The sequence below is a fragment of the Diplotaxodon limnothrissa genome, linkage group LG15, assembly GCF_057381915.1.
Source record: "Diplotaxodon limnothrissa isolate DT_005_m linkage group LG15, D_limnothrissa_male_GT1.1, whole genome shotgun sequence".
Taxonomy (NCBI): Eukaryota; Metazoa; Chordata; class Actinopteri; order Cichliformes; family Cichlidae; genus Diplotaxodon; species Diplotaxodon limnothrissa.
Window position 1 is genome coordinate 24,372,732 of NC_140610.1, and position 14,079 is coordinate 24,386,810.

General features: G+C 40.3%; 1 protein-coding gene across 1 annotated transcript; it reads left to right on the forward strand.

The window, feature by feature from the left end:
* The first annotated feature begins 1,359 nt into the window (after positions 1-1,359).
* On the forward strand, positions 1,360-2,945 carry LOC146617595 (uncharacterized). The gene is made up of 2 exons (XM_085371967.1): positions 1,360-1,402; positions 2,170-2,945. The coding sequence occupies exons 1-2, from the start codon at positions 1,360-1,362 to the stop codon at positions 2,943-2,945; spliced, it is 819 nt and encodes a 272-aa protein (XP_085228093.1).
* The last annotated feature ends 11,134 nt before the right edge of the window (positions 2,946-14,079 follow it).

Consider the following 14,079-nt stretch of genomic DNA (forward strand, 5'->3'; position numbering starts at 1 on the left):
GATAAGAATCCCATCAAATGCAGCACTGAGGTCTAACAGTATTAAAATGGCAAAATCTCCCAAGTCAGAAAAGTTAAAAGGTCATTAAAAACTTTTACAAGAGCAGTTTCAGAGTTGTGGTAAAACCAGACTGAAATACTTCACTAATGCCATTTTTATCTAGAAAGGTCTGGAGCTGAAGAAGGACAACTTTCTTTAGGAATGTCTGGACTGACAACCAAACATATCAAGCTTCTGTGTTTGAGCCAGAGACTGCACTTGTGGGTGAACAATACAAACATTTTATATTTCTTATATCAGTAATGTAACTTGCAACAAAACGTTCTGGGAAGCTTAAACTTAGTTTCAGAATAATTAAATCTGAGACTTTGTTTTATTGAAAAGGTTAATAAAGTTTGAAATTGTATCAAAAATAAAACAAATTATTAAATAACACCGGCTACAATATTGGTAACATATGTGTGTTGTTCAACAGAACTTTTTCCCAGGCTTTTGTTTATATGCTCAGTCGAAAACCACTTTAACATAATTTTCAGCATAATTACTATTTTTTGTGACTATTCAGTACTTGAGTATAATTTATTGAATTATTTAGTAATAAATATGAAGTAAAAAGTTTTGATCACAAATGGGATTTTTCCAAAACTAAGCTTGCTTAATAGTTCTGAACTGTTACTGTAAAGTTTATAATAAAGTCATAATAACCTGATATTTAGAATCTCCATATATCATTTCCTTTATGCTTATATGTTGTCAAACAATGGCAGTAAGAAACATAGTGTTAAAATAGCTCTATATAGCATTATCTAATCTTGAGAAGAGGTCAAAGGTCAGTTATGGGGTCTTGCTATATGCTATGAGACAAACATAGCACAGTTTTAAGTATCATAGTTTCTAGGCTCTAAGGCTTTGTCAGTTTAATAGTGAGCTTTACAAGATTGATTTTCGTGCTAAAAGCTGGCACAGAACTAAGTTCGCTTATGACCACTAGAGCTGGAAACAACCTCAAGCAATCCTAAGGCTAATCAGCACGGCTAGCATTGTTAAATGTTGTCATTGCTAACATATAGCTGTTTAACAGCATAGTGAGTAGCGAGAACGCTAAGTTATTGTTAGCTTTTAAAAGAAAAATGTTGGCAACCGTAACCATGGCCTGCGGAGGGTATATAAATGCTGCACAAGGTTCCATTCGTCCCTTTACACTTGCTATTGGACTTGTTTTGACCTGCTCCAACCTCAGCCTGTGGAAAGTTAAGTTTTCGGAAAATATTTACTGAAAGCGGATTTGACTTGCTCGCCACAACAAGTACTTCATCTTTGGATTGTTTGTACTTGTTTTTCATACAGCAAAGCCTGAAGATGGCTCGTCGTGGACTCGACAGCCCCCTGGACTTCGCTGCAGGTACTTTTAACATTTCTTCAGTTATTTTAAGAGCTACTAAATGACTGTAATAATTTAATAAGTTCCAGTGTGAATATCAAGTTTTAATGTTATCAAAATATGCTTATTCCAAGATTTTTCCCCGTAAATTGTTTGTATGCTTTAAATTTTCCGGGAGAGGTGTAGAAATTATTAACGACTGGTGTATGAATTTGAAAAAAAAGGTGTTACTTTGATTTGAAGGCTTCAAATTTGACACTTTTTTAATGATTTGGTTAAAAATAGCTTAACGGACTAAAATTTGTAAAATGCCCCAAAATCAGTCTCTGTGGTAACAGCATCTTCAGCATGTCATGACGTCAGAACACACAGGTGTAAACACACCAGATCCCGGTCCCTTCCTAACATCCTGTTCTTCTTGGATCAAAGGCTTTATTGAAATAAACTATAACTTTTCCCCTGCTACAAAACATGATAATAAAAAATAACAAAAATAAATGAATATAAAAAAGAATATGAAAACAGTAATCATAGTACAGTAGTAATAATGGTATCCTTATGTTATGCCACTACTATATCTTATTATATAGCAGTTAATGATGTGAACTTAGTTGACTTAGCTGTTTTTTGCTTGCATGAACAAGTAGAAGTGTCATTCAGTCTGACATAAATGTAGCCTAAAATGCTTTTCTCTCATCGTCTGCTCAAACTAACAGATGTAGCTCTGTTCCTTTAGCACTTGATGTTTATTACATTCTTAATGTTATTTTAAACTTGTTTCCTCACAGGTCGTCTCGACTACGTGGTTGAGCGTCCTGCAGAAGAAGGCCTTCCAGAGGTCATCAGGATCCTGGATGATTCTGATACCGAGCGTGTCAGTGAAGGTGAGTATGGTGAGTATATCCCTCTCCCATCCTCACCCTCTTCTCCTGAAGCACAGGATCCTGATGACAGTGAAGAGGAAGGTGAGTACCCTCCCTACATACCTGAGGACGTCGAAGAGGTGAGTGAAGACACTGACAATTCCTCTGACTGGAACAACTCAGAAGAGTGGGCCGATTGGCCTAGTGACGACTCGGGGTATGACACCATGGATGAGAGAGCTGATTCCCCTCTCATCCAGGAGCTCCCTCCAGAGCCGTTTTGGCACGATTGGCAACATCCTATTGCTCCAGGTGCTGCCCCGTTCGCCATGCCGCCTTTCGGCCAGGCCAACGCCCCACTCTTCCCGGTTGGTGATCCTTTAGCTTCTCCTGCTTCCTCTGCTCCTCCCTCAGCTGCTTCCTCTCCTGCTCCCTTAGCTGCTTCCTCCCCTGCTCCCTCAGCTCCTTCCTCTCCTGCTCCTTCTTCCGCTACTCTCTCAGCTTCTCCTTCAACCTCAGCTCTCACCTCCTCAGCAAAGAGAAGCGGAGACGACACCTGCACTGATGAGGTAAGTGCAAAGAGGTGCAAGGTAAGTGATGACACGTTTTATGGCCCTTCAACATCCTCGGGTTCTGTTGGTGTCAGACGCTTCTGGGAAAGGCCTTTTAACCTTTCACTTGATGACAGCGACTCTGACTAGATTATGTTAGAACTTGTTTTTAAGCTTTAAATGTTTAAGTTGGCCTTTGCAGTGTTTGTAAATGACTAACATTTTTTTCTCAAGCTCTAGCTCACCATGCAGGACAAAGGTAAGTCCGTACTTAATGTCAACACAAATAAGTAGAAAAGGTTTAAAATGATGTCGTGAACTGACTGTAGTCTCTTGTTTTTACATAAGGTATAGCCTGTGGCTCAGGGATCAGAGGTAAGGTAAAAACACATAACAGAAGAAAAGTAAAGTGAACAACTCTGTGATCTGTGAATTCATGCTTTTCTCTTTGTCTTTTTGTCTTCAGGTGCTTTACACTTGTCCTCTCCCAGCATTCAGCACTTCAGACACTCAACGCCCAGGACGGAGCTAACACAGAGAGATACTCCACCCAGAAGACAGCCTTACCCCAACCCGATGAGAAGGATGGATGACCAAATGACAAACTGGAGAGTGGTGCTGTGTTCCAGCTATGTAAGTTATCACCTCACATTGGCTACAAACTGTCTTGAAGACTAAATCCTTCCAATAGCTGGTGTAAATCATCGTCCTACAGTACTGTAGGTTTAAGTTTAGTTATAGTTATTGTGTGTATATGTTGAGTTTAAAATTGCATTTTAACAACATGCTGCAGCTACCAACAATGGAAATGCTGTTTTGTGTTAAAATGACGTCTTTCTCGTGTTATTGCTTTGCAGGGCAGCTGAGAGTGGACAGAGCTGCACAGAGGACCAAAGATCCACTCTCAGCACTTCATACCTGACTGGCCACAGCACCACCCCTCTTCACCCAGGGTGAGGAGGGCCCTGACCCCACCTGCACAGAGGGAGTTGTGAACATGCACTTCTGTGTCGGTGGGTTTAGGAGCCTCCTCACACTCACACGGATGAAGACTGTCACTGGAAGATGTCTCCATTGCATCAGCAGGACGTAAGCATTTGTATAATATTACAGTTTGTGATGTTTTATACATGTTTTTATTGCTTCACTTCAAACTAGGAGATATAAAATAAACCAGTTTTCATAATATTTTCTGTGTATTTAGTTGTTTTCTTAATAAGTTATTTGGAACATCATTGCAACCTGTCAGCTTTTTATTGGGGATTTATAAAGTTGCTGGTGGCTCAAGTGTGTACAGTGGGGTGTTGTTTTTGTCACATGGTAAAAGTGACCTCATAGGGAGCAAAAAGAACAACTGAACAATTTGGGGATTCACAGACTTTGGTAATCATTAAAAGATGAAGAAAAATAGTTTTATGTGATCAGTTTTAAGTAGTGAGCAGCAATTTAATCAAATGCTGGGATGAAATGGGACAAAAGGGTCATGTGACAGCCACATTAGTTCCCTTCCCTCGTTTAACAATGTGTAAGCAGACTGCTTTAACCTGCAATTTACTGCATGTTATTAGGCTGCATGGTACAACCACAGTCTGCTAACCACCTGTGGTGAGCGAAGGTTTTGAGGCATTGTTCGAACTACTGATGAAGCTTTATCAATGCTTGTTAAGTTTCCCAACCACATTTCATCCCGATGGTCCAAGGCTTACATCTTTATGCTCACAAACGTGCTTCTGTAATTAACCAGTAACAAATGTATTACTTTAAGTTACAGTGTGAGGGGCACTGATGAACATAAATTAGATTTAACTTGATTATGTGTTTAGGTCAAGAGACACAGACCTTCATCTGTAAGAGGCTTTTCTTAAATGTCTGATCACGATGTTTGTGTTTGTCTGCAGCATCACTGCAGCAGAGAGGGTATAACACAAGGCCACAGTCACGTGGTATTCTGTCCTGCTATTAAGTGAATAAAATACTGAAACTCTGGCAGTAGACTGGAGCGAGGCAAAGAGTATGTAAAGGGACAATAAGAGGAAATGATGGGAGAAAAAAAAAAACAAAAAACATACATGTCTGAGAAACAAAGGAAGAAGAAAAATAAAAAAAATAGTGGAAAAAAGGATTAGAGCCTAAATTCTAAAGCTGCAGCTTTGCATGCTGGCAGCTCCAAGATCTCACTGACATGTAATCATAGACTGAATAAACATAGGCCAGTGTGATGTCATTGATTTGTAGACTTTAATTTGTAACAAAGGGCAACCTCTGGGTACACACGACACAACACTGGGAAATATACCATTCACATCTGTGCCAAATTGAAACTCTCAAAACCTAAACTCTGCTGTCAAAACCTAACATTCCTTTGTCAAAATGTAACTGTTGACAAAATGACACATACTTGCATCATATGCAAACACTTACAGATCAGGGGGAGCACACTAGTCTACTTTATATAAAACACTGCAGTCTTTCATTGTTTATTCAGAAGGCATATTTTCAGGAGACACATTTTCAAACAACCAAAACAACAAATAGGCCTACTCAGTATTGTACATTGCAGTACCATGAGAATGGGTGAATGACTGAATGTAGTGTAAAGCACTTTGGGGTCTTTAGGGACTGAGTAAAGCGCTATACAAATGCAGGCCATTTACCATGAATTCAGAGAAAGCAAAAAAAACCCAAAAAACACCATAATACAGTAATAGAAAAAACACCATACTGTAAACACAAAAAATCATGACAATTGTGCATACGTGGGCTCATGGATCCCGCCGCGATGTCGATGAGGTCCTGTGGCCAGACGCCAACGTCTGGCCACAGGACCTCATCGACATCGCAAGCAATGTCTTCTCTCGCTAGGCACCGGGGAAAATATCCTCTTGCATGTCGAAACCATCCATGGATTGCTGTCACCTGAATGTCGCCGCAGGCCTGTTCCATTGCCTGCAGAAGAGGCATGCGGGCATGTGGTTGGCGGTCATATACACGCCATCTCCAAGCCGAAAAAAATTCCTGTATAGGGTTTAAAAATGGTGAGTAAGGGGCAAGTATACCACTTCAAGTTGGTTGTGGTTGGAGAACCAGGCCTGGACCAGAGCAGCCTGATGGAAACAAACCTGGGCTGATCTGGTCTGTTCTGTACAACTATGTTATGGAGAGCATCTAGAAATGTGAGTATATGTTGGCTGTTGTATGGACCTAGTTTTGCATGATGATGCAGAAGCCCTCGAAGGCTTATGGCGGCACACAATGTGACATTTCCCCTGCGCTGCCCTGGGACGTGCACAATTGCTTTTGACCAATGACATTACGACCCCGTCGTCTTGTTTTGCACAGGTCGAATCCAGCTTCATCAATGAAAATGAATTCATGAGGCTGTGCAACTCCATCCATGGCCAAGAGAACATATTACTGTACTACAGTGCTACACATACAGAACCCCATCACACAGGTACCTGTGTAGCTCTCAGAATGGATCCATGTGGTACTGATATGGTACATATTCAGCTGCTACTGGATTTCACCAATACTGTATTGTACATGTAAAGGACAGTTACACTTACCCGTACATATTCAGCTCAAAGTCCTTTGACCCTCTCACTGTTCCTCTCAAATGGGACTCTGTAGAGCTGCTTCATGGTGATGCTGTGTTTACCCAAGATGCGTCTGATGGTGGTGATGCTCACATGGTTTATGCTGTTGAACACTTGCCTGTCTGCAAGTATTTGCTTTCGTAGCTGGTGGAGACGGATGGCATTGTCTGCCCTCACTAGGTCCACAACGGCAAGTTCCTGCTGTTGTGTGAACAGGCGTTGGCGTCCTCCCCCAGAAGGTCTTCGAGTCAGTCTAGAGAAATACAACCACATATTGTCATCGCTTTGCTTATTTTTCTTACAGTACTTTACTGTATGTACTGTGTCATCCACTGTACTTCAATATAAGTAATCATGCTATGTTTCACAGAAACTACCACTTTGGCTGCAAAAGGAGCCTTAGCACCCTGCAATACCCTGTACACTTGATATGGTAATGGTATATACTGTAGAACAGTGCTATAAAAACCATCTGAGTGGAGTAGAAGGTAGAGAGGTGAAGACAGACCTGTTTTCTAGTCGGAATGTTCTTATTACAGATGCCACTGTGAAGCAGCTTAGATGTGGGTGGACTCTCTGCCCAGCTTCCCTCATAGTCAGGCCATGGTTGATGACATGGTCCACCAAAGTTGCTCTTATATCATCAGAAATATGGGTCCGTGCATGGCCTCTTCGACTTCGACATCGACCTCCTCCTCATTACGTGAGTAATTTCCCAGTAGCTCACCATATTTGGGATCTTCTAACATCCACACTTCATGTTTAAACGGTGGTGCGGAGGCGGTGTACCGTCGCAGGCCGGATGTAGCATTCAGCGCGGTGTGCCTTTTTTTCAGTTGCTAAGCAACAGATTTGTCCCGCCCCTTTCGTTATGACGGGGCGGGCCAGTCCTTTGACTGGTGACGTTACAAAGAAACGTCAGGTGACGTTACAAAGAAACCTTAAACCGACCTTATATATAGACCTGGCTGTTCAGTTGAAACGCATTCACACAGCGGGACAGCAGCGCTTTAAACGTTCAAACACGGAGTTTAACACAAAACAACATTTTAGACATAAAAAACAAAAAAGTGAAATGGCAAGCTCGAACTGTAACACAATGACAAATGATGAAACAGTTCAGACCAATGGGGATAATTCTACAGTACATGCTTTGGTATCCCTCTTGAATAACTTGTTCAGTAGTTTTTCGATCAAGCAGTGGGGAGAGCTTATCTCAGGCTATCCGGATTGCTTCACCGCTAAGCGGCTTGTAGGTTTTGTAGAGGACGTAATGGACCTGTGTGAACAGTCACTAGCAGTATCACCACTGAGGTCTTCCCAGAACTCCCCTGTACATGAAAACTGTTCTGTCCACACCACTACTGGCAAAACGGTTTTGTCACGTGTGAAATTTTTGGACGATTCTGCTGAGCAGGAGTTTGATACAGCACAGAATATAGATGCTAACAGCCAAGAAACAGCTAACACAGAAGAAAGCTGTCAAAATGCTGACCAACACAGTGCTGCAAAACCAGAAAACAATCCAATTCCAGATCCCCAGCAGCAGAAATCCTGTGTTGAACATGAAGCCAGCATCCCACCGTTAACAAACGTAAGTCAAACGGAGTCATATAAAAAGATACAGCATCACAGATCTTCTGTAGACTGTGAGCCACCTGAAAAAACCTTAGACTTTGAAAGATGGTTAGAGACATTAATTCAGGCTGTGCTTTCAAAGCTTGGTAAACTTTTAAAGTGCCCTCATTCTCACCAAAAACGTTTGTTGGATCTACTCTTGGACAAATTCAAGGGGATGGATTTGCATTTAGACCGAAAAGTGCAGAATTATTTTGACTGCATTGCTAATGCGATTTTCACTGATATTTGTGACAAATTACATAAATTGTCACTAATATCATTGAAAATGGGGAGGAGTGGGGAGGAGGATTCAATGAATTTAATGGAACAACCAATATTTAATATCATAACTACTTCAGTATTCCAAGAACACCTGTTGGCAGTAACAGTTACTGATAGACTGGAATCATATGAAAAGAAAGAAAGATGCAGACTTTCAGTGGAAATCTTTGTGGAAGGACTGATTTCCCAGGTTGCAAAAAAATCAGGCACAGTCTTCAGCATTGAAAGTGCTGAAGCTATCTCCAACCAGCTTACCATGAAAATCTGGACTGAAATCAGGGCCGGATACGACAAAATCCCACCAGAGAAGTTCAAGAAACTCAGCGAGAGGGTTTTCAAATCCCTCTGTAAAAGATGGAAGCATGCAGCGGTTATGGTGACATTCTGGCAATTAAACTTCCAAGATCTTGATGAAGATATTGTTAAAACTTTCAAAAGAAAGATATTCACAGAACCAAGTTGCATATCTAAGTGCTTCTCATCGGTGCGGGCATTTTTTGGGAGGTGTAAGGGAAGAAACAAAGTTTCCACTTTATAGTGACATCGTGATATCAACAGCAAAATATTTTCTAAAACTCACTGGACACTTTAAATGAGCTAGTTTTACATTTAGATCAGATCAAGTCATTTTTGAAATCCCCAGGAATGGTCGCGGCAGATGGCCACCCCGCCCTGAGCCTGGTTCTGTCGAAGGTTTCTTCCTCTTAAAAGGGAGTTTTTCCTTCCCACTGTCGCCTCGTGCTTGCTCAGAGGGGTTTGTTCTTTTGGGGTTTTCTTTTTAATACTGTAAGTTGTTACCTTACAGTGTGAAGCACCTTGAAAACACCATTGTTTCCTTTGGTGCTATACAGATTGAAGTGACTTGCACTGACAACATAACTAAGCTGGGACTTTAATTTAACATCAATAAAATTATAAAAATATTACATCTTGATTTCTGCTTGTTTTCATTGTCTGTGACTTAATGAATACAAATGTGTAATTTAACAGATTTTTTCTTTATGTTAGTCTGACCGGTGATTCCACGTTGGCCTTAGGTGTTGGCGCGGATACGCTGCAGCCCCTGAGCCATTAATGGCCCAGCACACTACAGTAAAAACAAAACAACAGCCATCTGTCCAACTAGGAAAGGAAAATAATAAACTGCCTCCTTGGAGGCAACCTGACTCAAAACAGTTGCAGTCCAACTCAGACTGACTGCAATCACTCTCAGGCAGATTGATGAAGATTTGCAAATAACTGTTGTCTAATTTATAAACGCAGACAGATTGCCAACACGTCTGTTCACAATAGAGGACTGTACTTACATGGTTGCAAACTGGTTGTTATCTTGCTTATATGAAAACATTGCTTTGGAGCAATGAAACTCAAACACATTCATTTTTAAAATGCCTCAAAATGAAATTTTGAAATATTTGGCTTTATTGAGAGCAGGCATGTGCCCTCTCCAGCTCAGTCTCATATGACTGAGCTGGAGAGGGCACTACTGCAGGGAACAAAGACACACCGACACATCTGTATCCGAGCTGGGACTGAGGACACTCACCAGCCACTTTATTAGGTACATGTGTTCAAAAGCTTGTGGCAGTAATTTAGTGCATTTAGTCAAATAAAGACATTAGAGTGGCCTGCAGGTGTATATTTTTGTAATGTTTCTGTCTTATGCCTGAAATATGCTTCAACGGGAAATATACGCTGTAACTGGAAACAACAGCGTGGAATAGTGATGTGCGGATCGATCCTGAAATATCGATTCCTCCGATACCAGTCATTTATGTTCTAGAATCGATTCTCACATTAAAATATCGATATTTTTTAGTAATTTAGGGTAAATTTGTAGTTTATCATTAACAGCAACACAGTGGAGAGAAACTATAACATTCGGATTGTCTACATTCAAAGGAACTACTTCCTCTTCCGCCTTTCATAGTCATGTGCAAAATACGGCTGTATAAATGTCACAACAATGGCTGAGCGTAATTGTGCGAACGTATTTTTCCTCCACAAACAGCTGAGACGTGGTTTGCGATACATGTGGCAAAAAAGTGCTCCAACATTGAGGTGTTGTGGCTATACTTTCCCAACCGTGAGACCTCAGAATTAGGGAGACATTCAAAAGGGCTGTTGGGGGGGGGCGGGGGTGATAAATACATTTTACAATGTTTATTTATTGGATAAAATACCTTAAATGTCACCGTTATTATTAGCCGGCCCGGAAACAGCGGGGGTGTCGAAATTCAGAGTCTGCTTCCACCTGAGGACCCGCCCTTCACGGTCTAAAGAAAGCCGGGTAGTACGTCATGAGTTCCCTCGGTGGAGTGGAACTGCCGTCTGCTCCTTGCTATCTAAAATATAACCGGGCGCTGGCGTAAACTCTCGACCGTCTCACACTTTCTTTAATTAGTTTTCTGTTTGACGTTTATTCAGCTGTGTGAAAACCCCGTTGGAACCCTCCCGAGGTATTAATAAAGTTAAATTTAATTTAATCGAATCTAATAACTTTAATCTCAGCCAAACCGATTTACTCACGAACAAATAAAACACTGAAAAAGCCAAACAATAACATTTTTAAGTTATCAAAGTGACTTATATATCATGTTTAACCCGAGTAGCGAAAGGCAGCGGGGGTTTGAAAACGATGTGTCGATCGGCTCAGATATTTGAAGTTTACACAGCTACATTCTCACCTGAAAACATGTTAAAAGTTGTTTGTTTTTTTGCGACCCAGAAAGAGAAATAAGAGTAATATTAAAACTAAGTAGCTGCCGCCATTGTTGGAAACTGGAATTGGCTGCAATATGGTTTTTCAATTTTGTTGTCCAGGTGGAAATTCGGGAGAATGGTGGCTCCGGGATTCTCCCGGAAAAATCGGGAGGGTTGGCATGTATGGTTGTGGCAACATCACTAACCTTGTCAAACACCTCAGAGTAAATCATATCACAGAATATGAGGAGTGTATGTTAAGACGAACTGAAGAGGATGAGAGGGACAGGTGCTGCTAGGGCGAGACAGACGTCTCTCATGGAGTCCTTTAGTGCTGCAGGCAGGCAAGGTGTTCAAATAGCGCACAACTTCAGTTTTTTTTATTTCTATATGATGAACTCTGCATTATTAAGTGATAAGAACAAGTAATCTGATGTCCTGTAAATTATTATGACACTATAATTTGAGATACAATAAATAAAATACGTTTTTGTATAAAGTATCGGTATCGGATCAGTATTGTCGATACCACCCTGAATATTACTTGGTATCGGATCGGAAAGGAAATCAGTGGTATCGCACATCACTAGTGTGGAATGGACCGGTTTAGTGTTAAGAGGTGTTACATCTGAAGTTAGAACGTAAATTTCCTGCAGAAATCTAAATCAAGCTTCAGAGGTACTGTTCCAAAAATATAGGGAGGGACGTTACCCACCAGATGTAAAAACAAACACTGTCTGCATGCACATGCCTGCTCTCAATGAGCCTAATCGTGGCTTAGAAAAAACAACGAGGAGCCGACTTCGATAAATGCCGGGGACGGAGAGCGATACCACTCGCTTCACAAATTCAGACCATCTGTGTAGAAGAATTTTAGAAACGTCTCATTAATATTGTCAGGATTTGACTTTCCAAGCACAGAAACATGTTTTTGATAGACTTTAAAATGACTGAATTTATACAATGAGCAGTATTCATATACAACTTTGTGACAAAGGATTTGCTCATTTTAAGCTAACACACATTTTAGTTCTATATTAGTGAACACATCACCGATGCGCTACGTGCCCTTTTTTTCTTGCATTAACATGATAAGCTGTGCAAAACCCCATTCTTCCAGCTTAAAACTGAAAATACTTTGTTGTACAAATCTTAAGGATAAGATAAGAAGAACTTTATTTATCCCGAGGGAAATTCTTTAGTCATACACATGCTCAATGCAGCAAGAGAGACAGAGGAACAGAGGAATAAGATATACCATATATACAATAAGAATACTACTATTACAGTAATATACAGTAGGATAGTGCAAAATACAATATCAAATAACTCTAATGAAGTTAGTTCAGTCAAATGAAAACAAGCAAAGCAGTGCAAGGACTCACCATTCCTCCTCATTTACGCTGATTGGAAAAGTAACAAAAGCAAAATTAAGAGGAAGCCATAAAATGGGAACTGAAGTATTAATGCAGAAATTGAAGAAACAAGATGACCAAAAACGACTGTTTAAATTCAAATCACAAGACGAATAAAGCAAAATATAAAAACGCAAAACAGGAGCAGAGGTCATCGCTATGCGATTGCATTTGTCCCTAAACACCAGAATCCCTCACGTTAACTTTTATCAAGTGGAAAAAAGTGAAGCTGGCGTTCATCCTCCAGCTTCACTGTGCTAATGTTATGCTAACAAAGCTGTGTCGCTAGCAATCACGTAGCACAACATTATATACCAGGTAGTCCAACTTCAGTAACCCTGCAAACGCCACTGCTGTTTAGTTTTCTGTCTTCATTTATGTTGGAAGTGGTAGCAGAGCTGTACGTTTTAATTAGTTTAAAAAATCTCTCAGTCAGAACATGGTATGAAATGTTTAGGTGGAAACTAGCAAGCTAACTTCCTGTTAACTTGTAACTCCGTTAAATTCAATAAATTCTGTTTTCATTGATGCATGGATGTTAAACTTAATTGTTACACCTGGTAAAGCAGCAAGGTTGATGATTTCATTAAAGATGAAAGAATTTAGACCGTTTTTAACTCTCAGTGTTCGTTTGACTTTGGGAGCTGAAGCCCACGGAGTTTTGGACCCAGATTACTCCGTGAAGCTCCTCACTACGGCAGCCGTAATGCTCTGACAATCCATCAAGCAGTGCAGCTTACCAAAGTTGTACTAAAACATTTTTTAACAGATTTCTGCACGCCAAAATCGGTTCGAGGTCAGATAAGCACAACCAGAATTCATAGGCACACTTTCGATTTTTGAGAAAATTAATTAAGTGTGTCATATAGTGTGGAAAATATGTTATACAGAAGAAAAGAATATTTCGCGATATATATCTTGTTGTTTTTAAACCCACTTTGCACATAGAGGCATGTTTTGAAAAATTATTCTTACAAAGGGGGAATGAAACAACTACACTTAAAATAAAGATGGTATTAGTTTATTTTGTTCCAACCTGTAATTTATTGTAGTTTACTTTTATTTGTTTGCTTTTGGTTTTTTAAAGGTTTGAGGTGTAAAAGAAACTGCAGTGGAGTTTGAAAACAATAAATGGCTGTGTGTGGTTTGAGGATGTGTTTGTGCCGGGGGGCTGCGAAGATTTTCTTGTAAAACAAACAGGGGTCTAACAAAAAAAAAAAAAAAGGTTTGGGAACCACTGGTTTAATGTAACATCCTTTTATTTATCCTCCCTGTCCTATATATCCAGGTTCAAGGTCATGGGTTTGGTCAATCTAAGGAGAGAAACTTTTGCCTTTTGCCAGCCACTGCTTCCAGCTCATCTGGGGGAAAACTGAATTATTTCCAAGCCAACTGTGAAATGTAATCTCTCCACCGAGCCCTCAGTTTGCCCTGGGGCCTCCTACCTCCAGGACATGCCTAAAACACCTCATGCAGGTGGTGTCCAGTAGTGATGGGATTTCCGGCTCTTTTTTGAGAACCGGCTCTCTCGGTTCAACTCACTAAAAAGAGCCGGCTCTTTTGGCTCCGAACCGGCTCTTCAGGTTGTTTTGTTGCTTTAATTAATTTGTTATTAACAATAATATAAAATTATGCACAAAAGGAATTACTAATGTAAAAAAAAAAAAA

Bases quoted from the DNA above. Each gene is read 5' to 3' on its own strand.
- LOC146617595 (XM_085371967.1), top strand. From the start codon at position 1,360: ATGGCTCGTCGTGGACTCGACAGCCCCCTGGACTTCGCTGCAG. The intron at 1,403-2,169 runs GTACTTTTAACA...GTTTCCTCACAG, and splicing joins CCCCCTGGACTTCGCTGCAG to GTCGTCTCGACTACGTGGTT.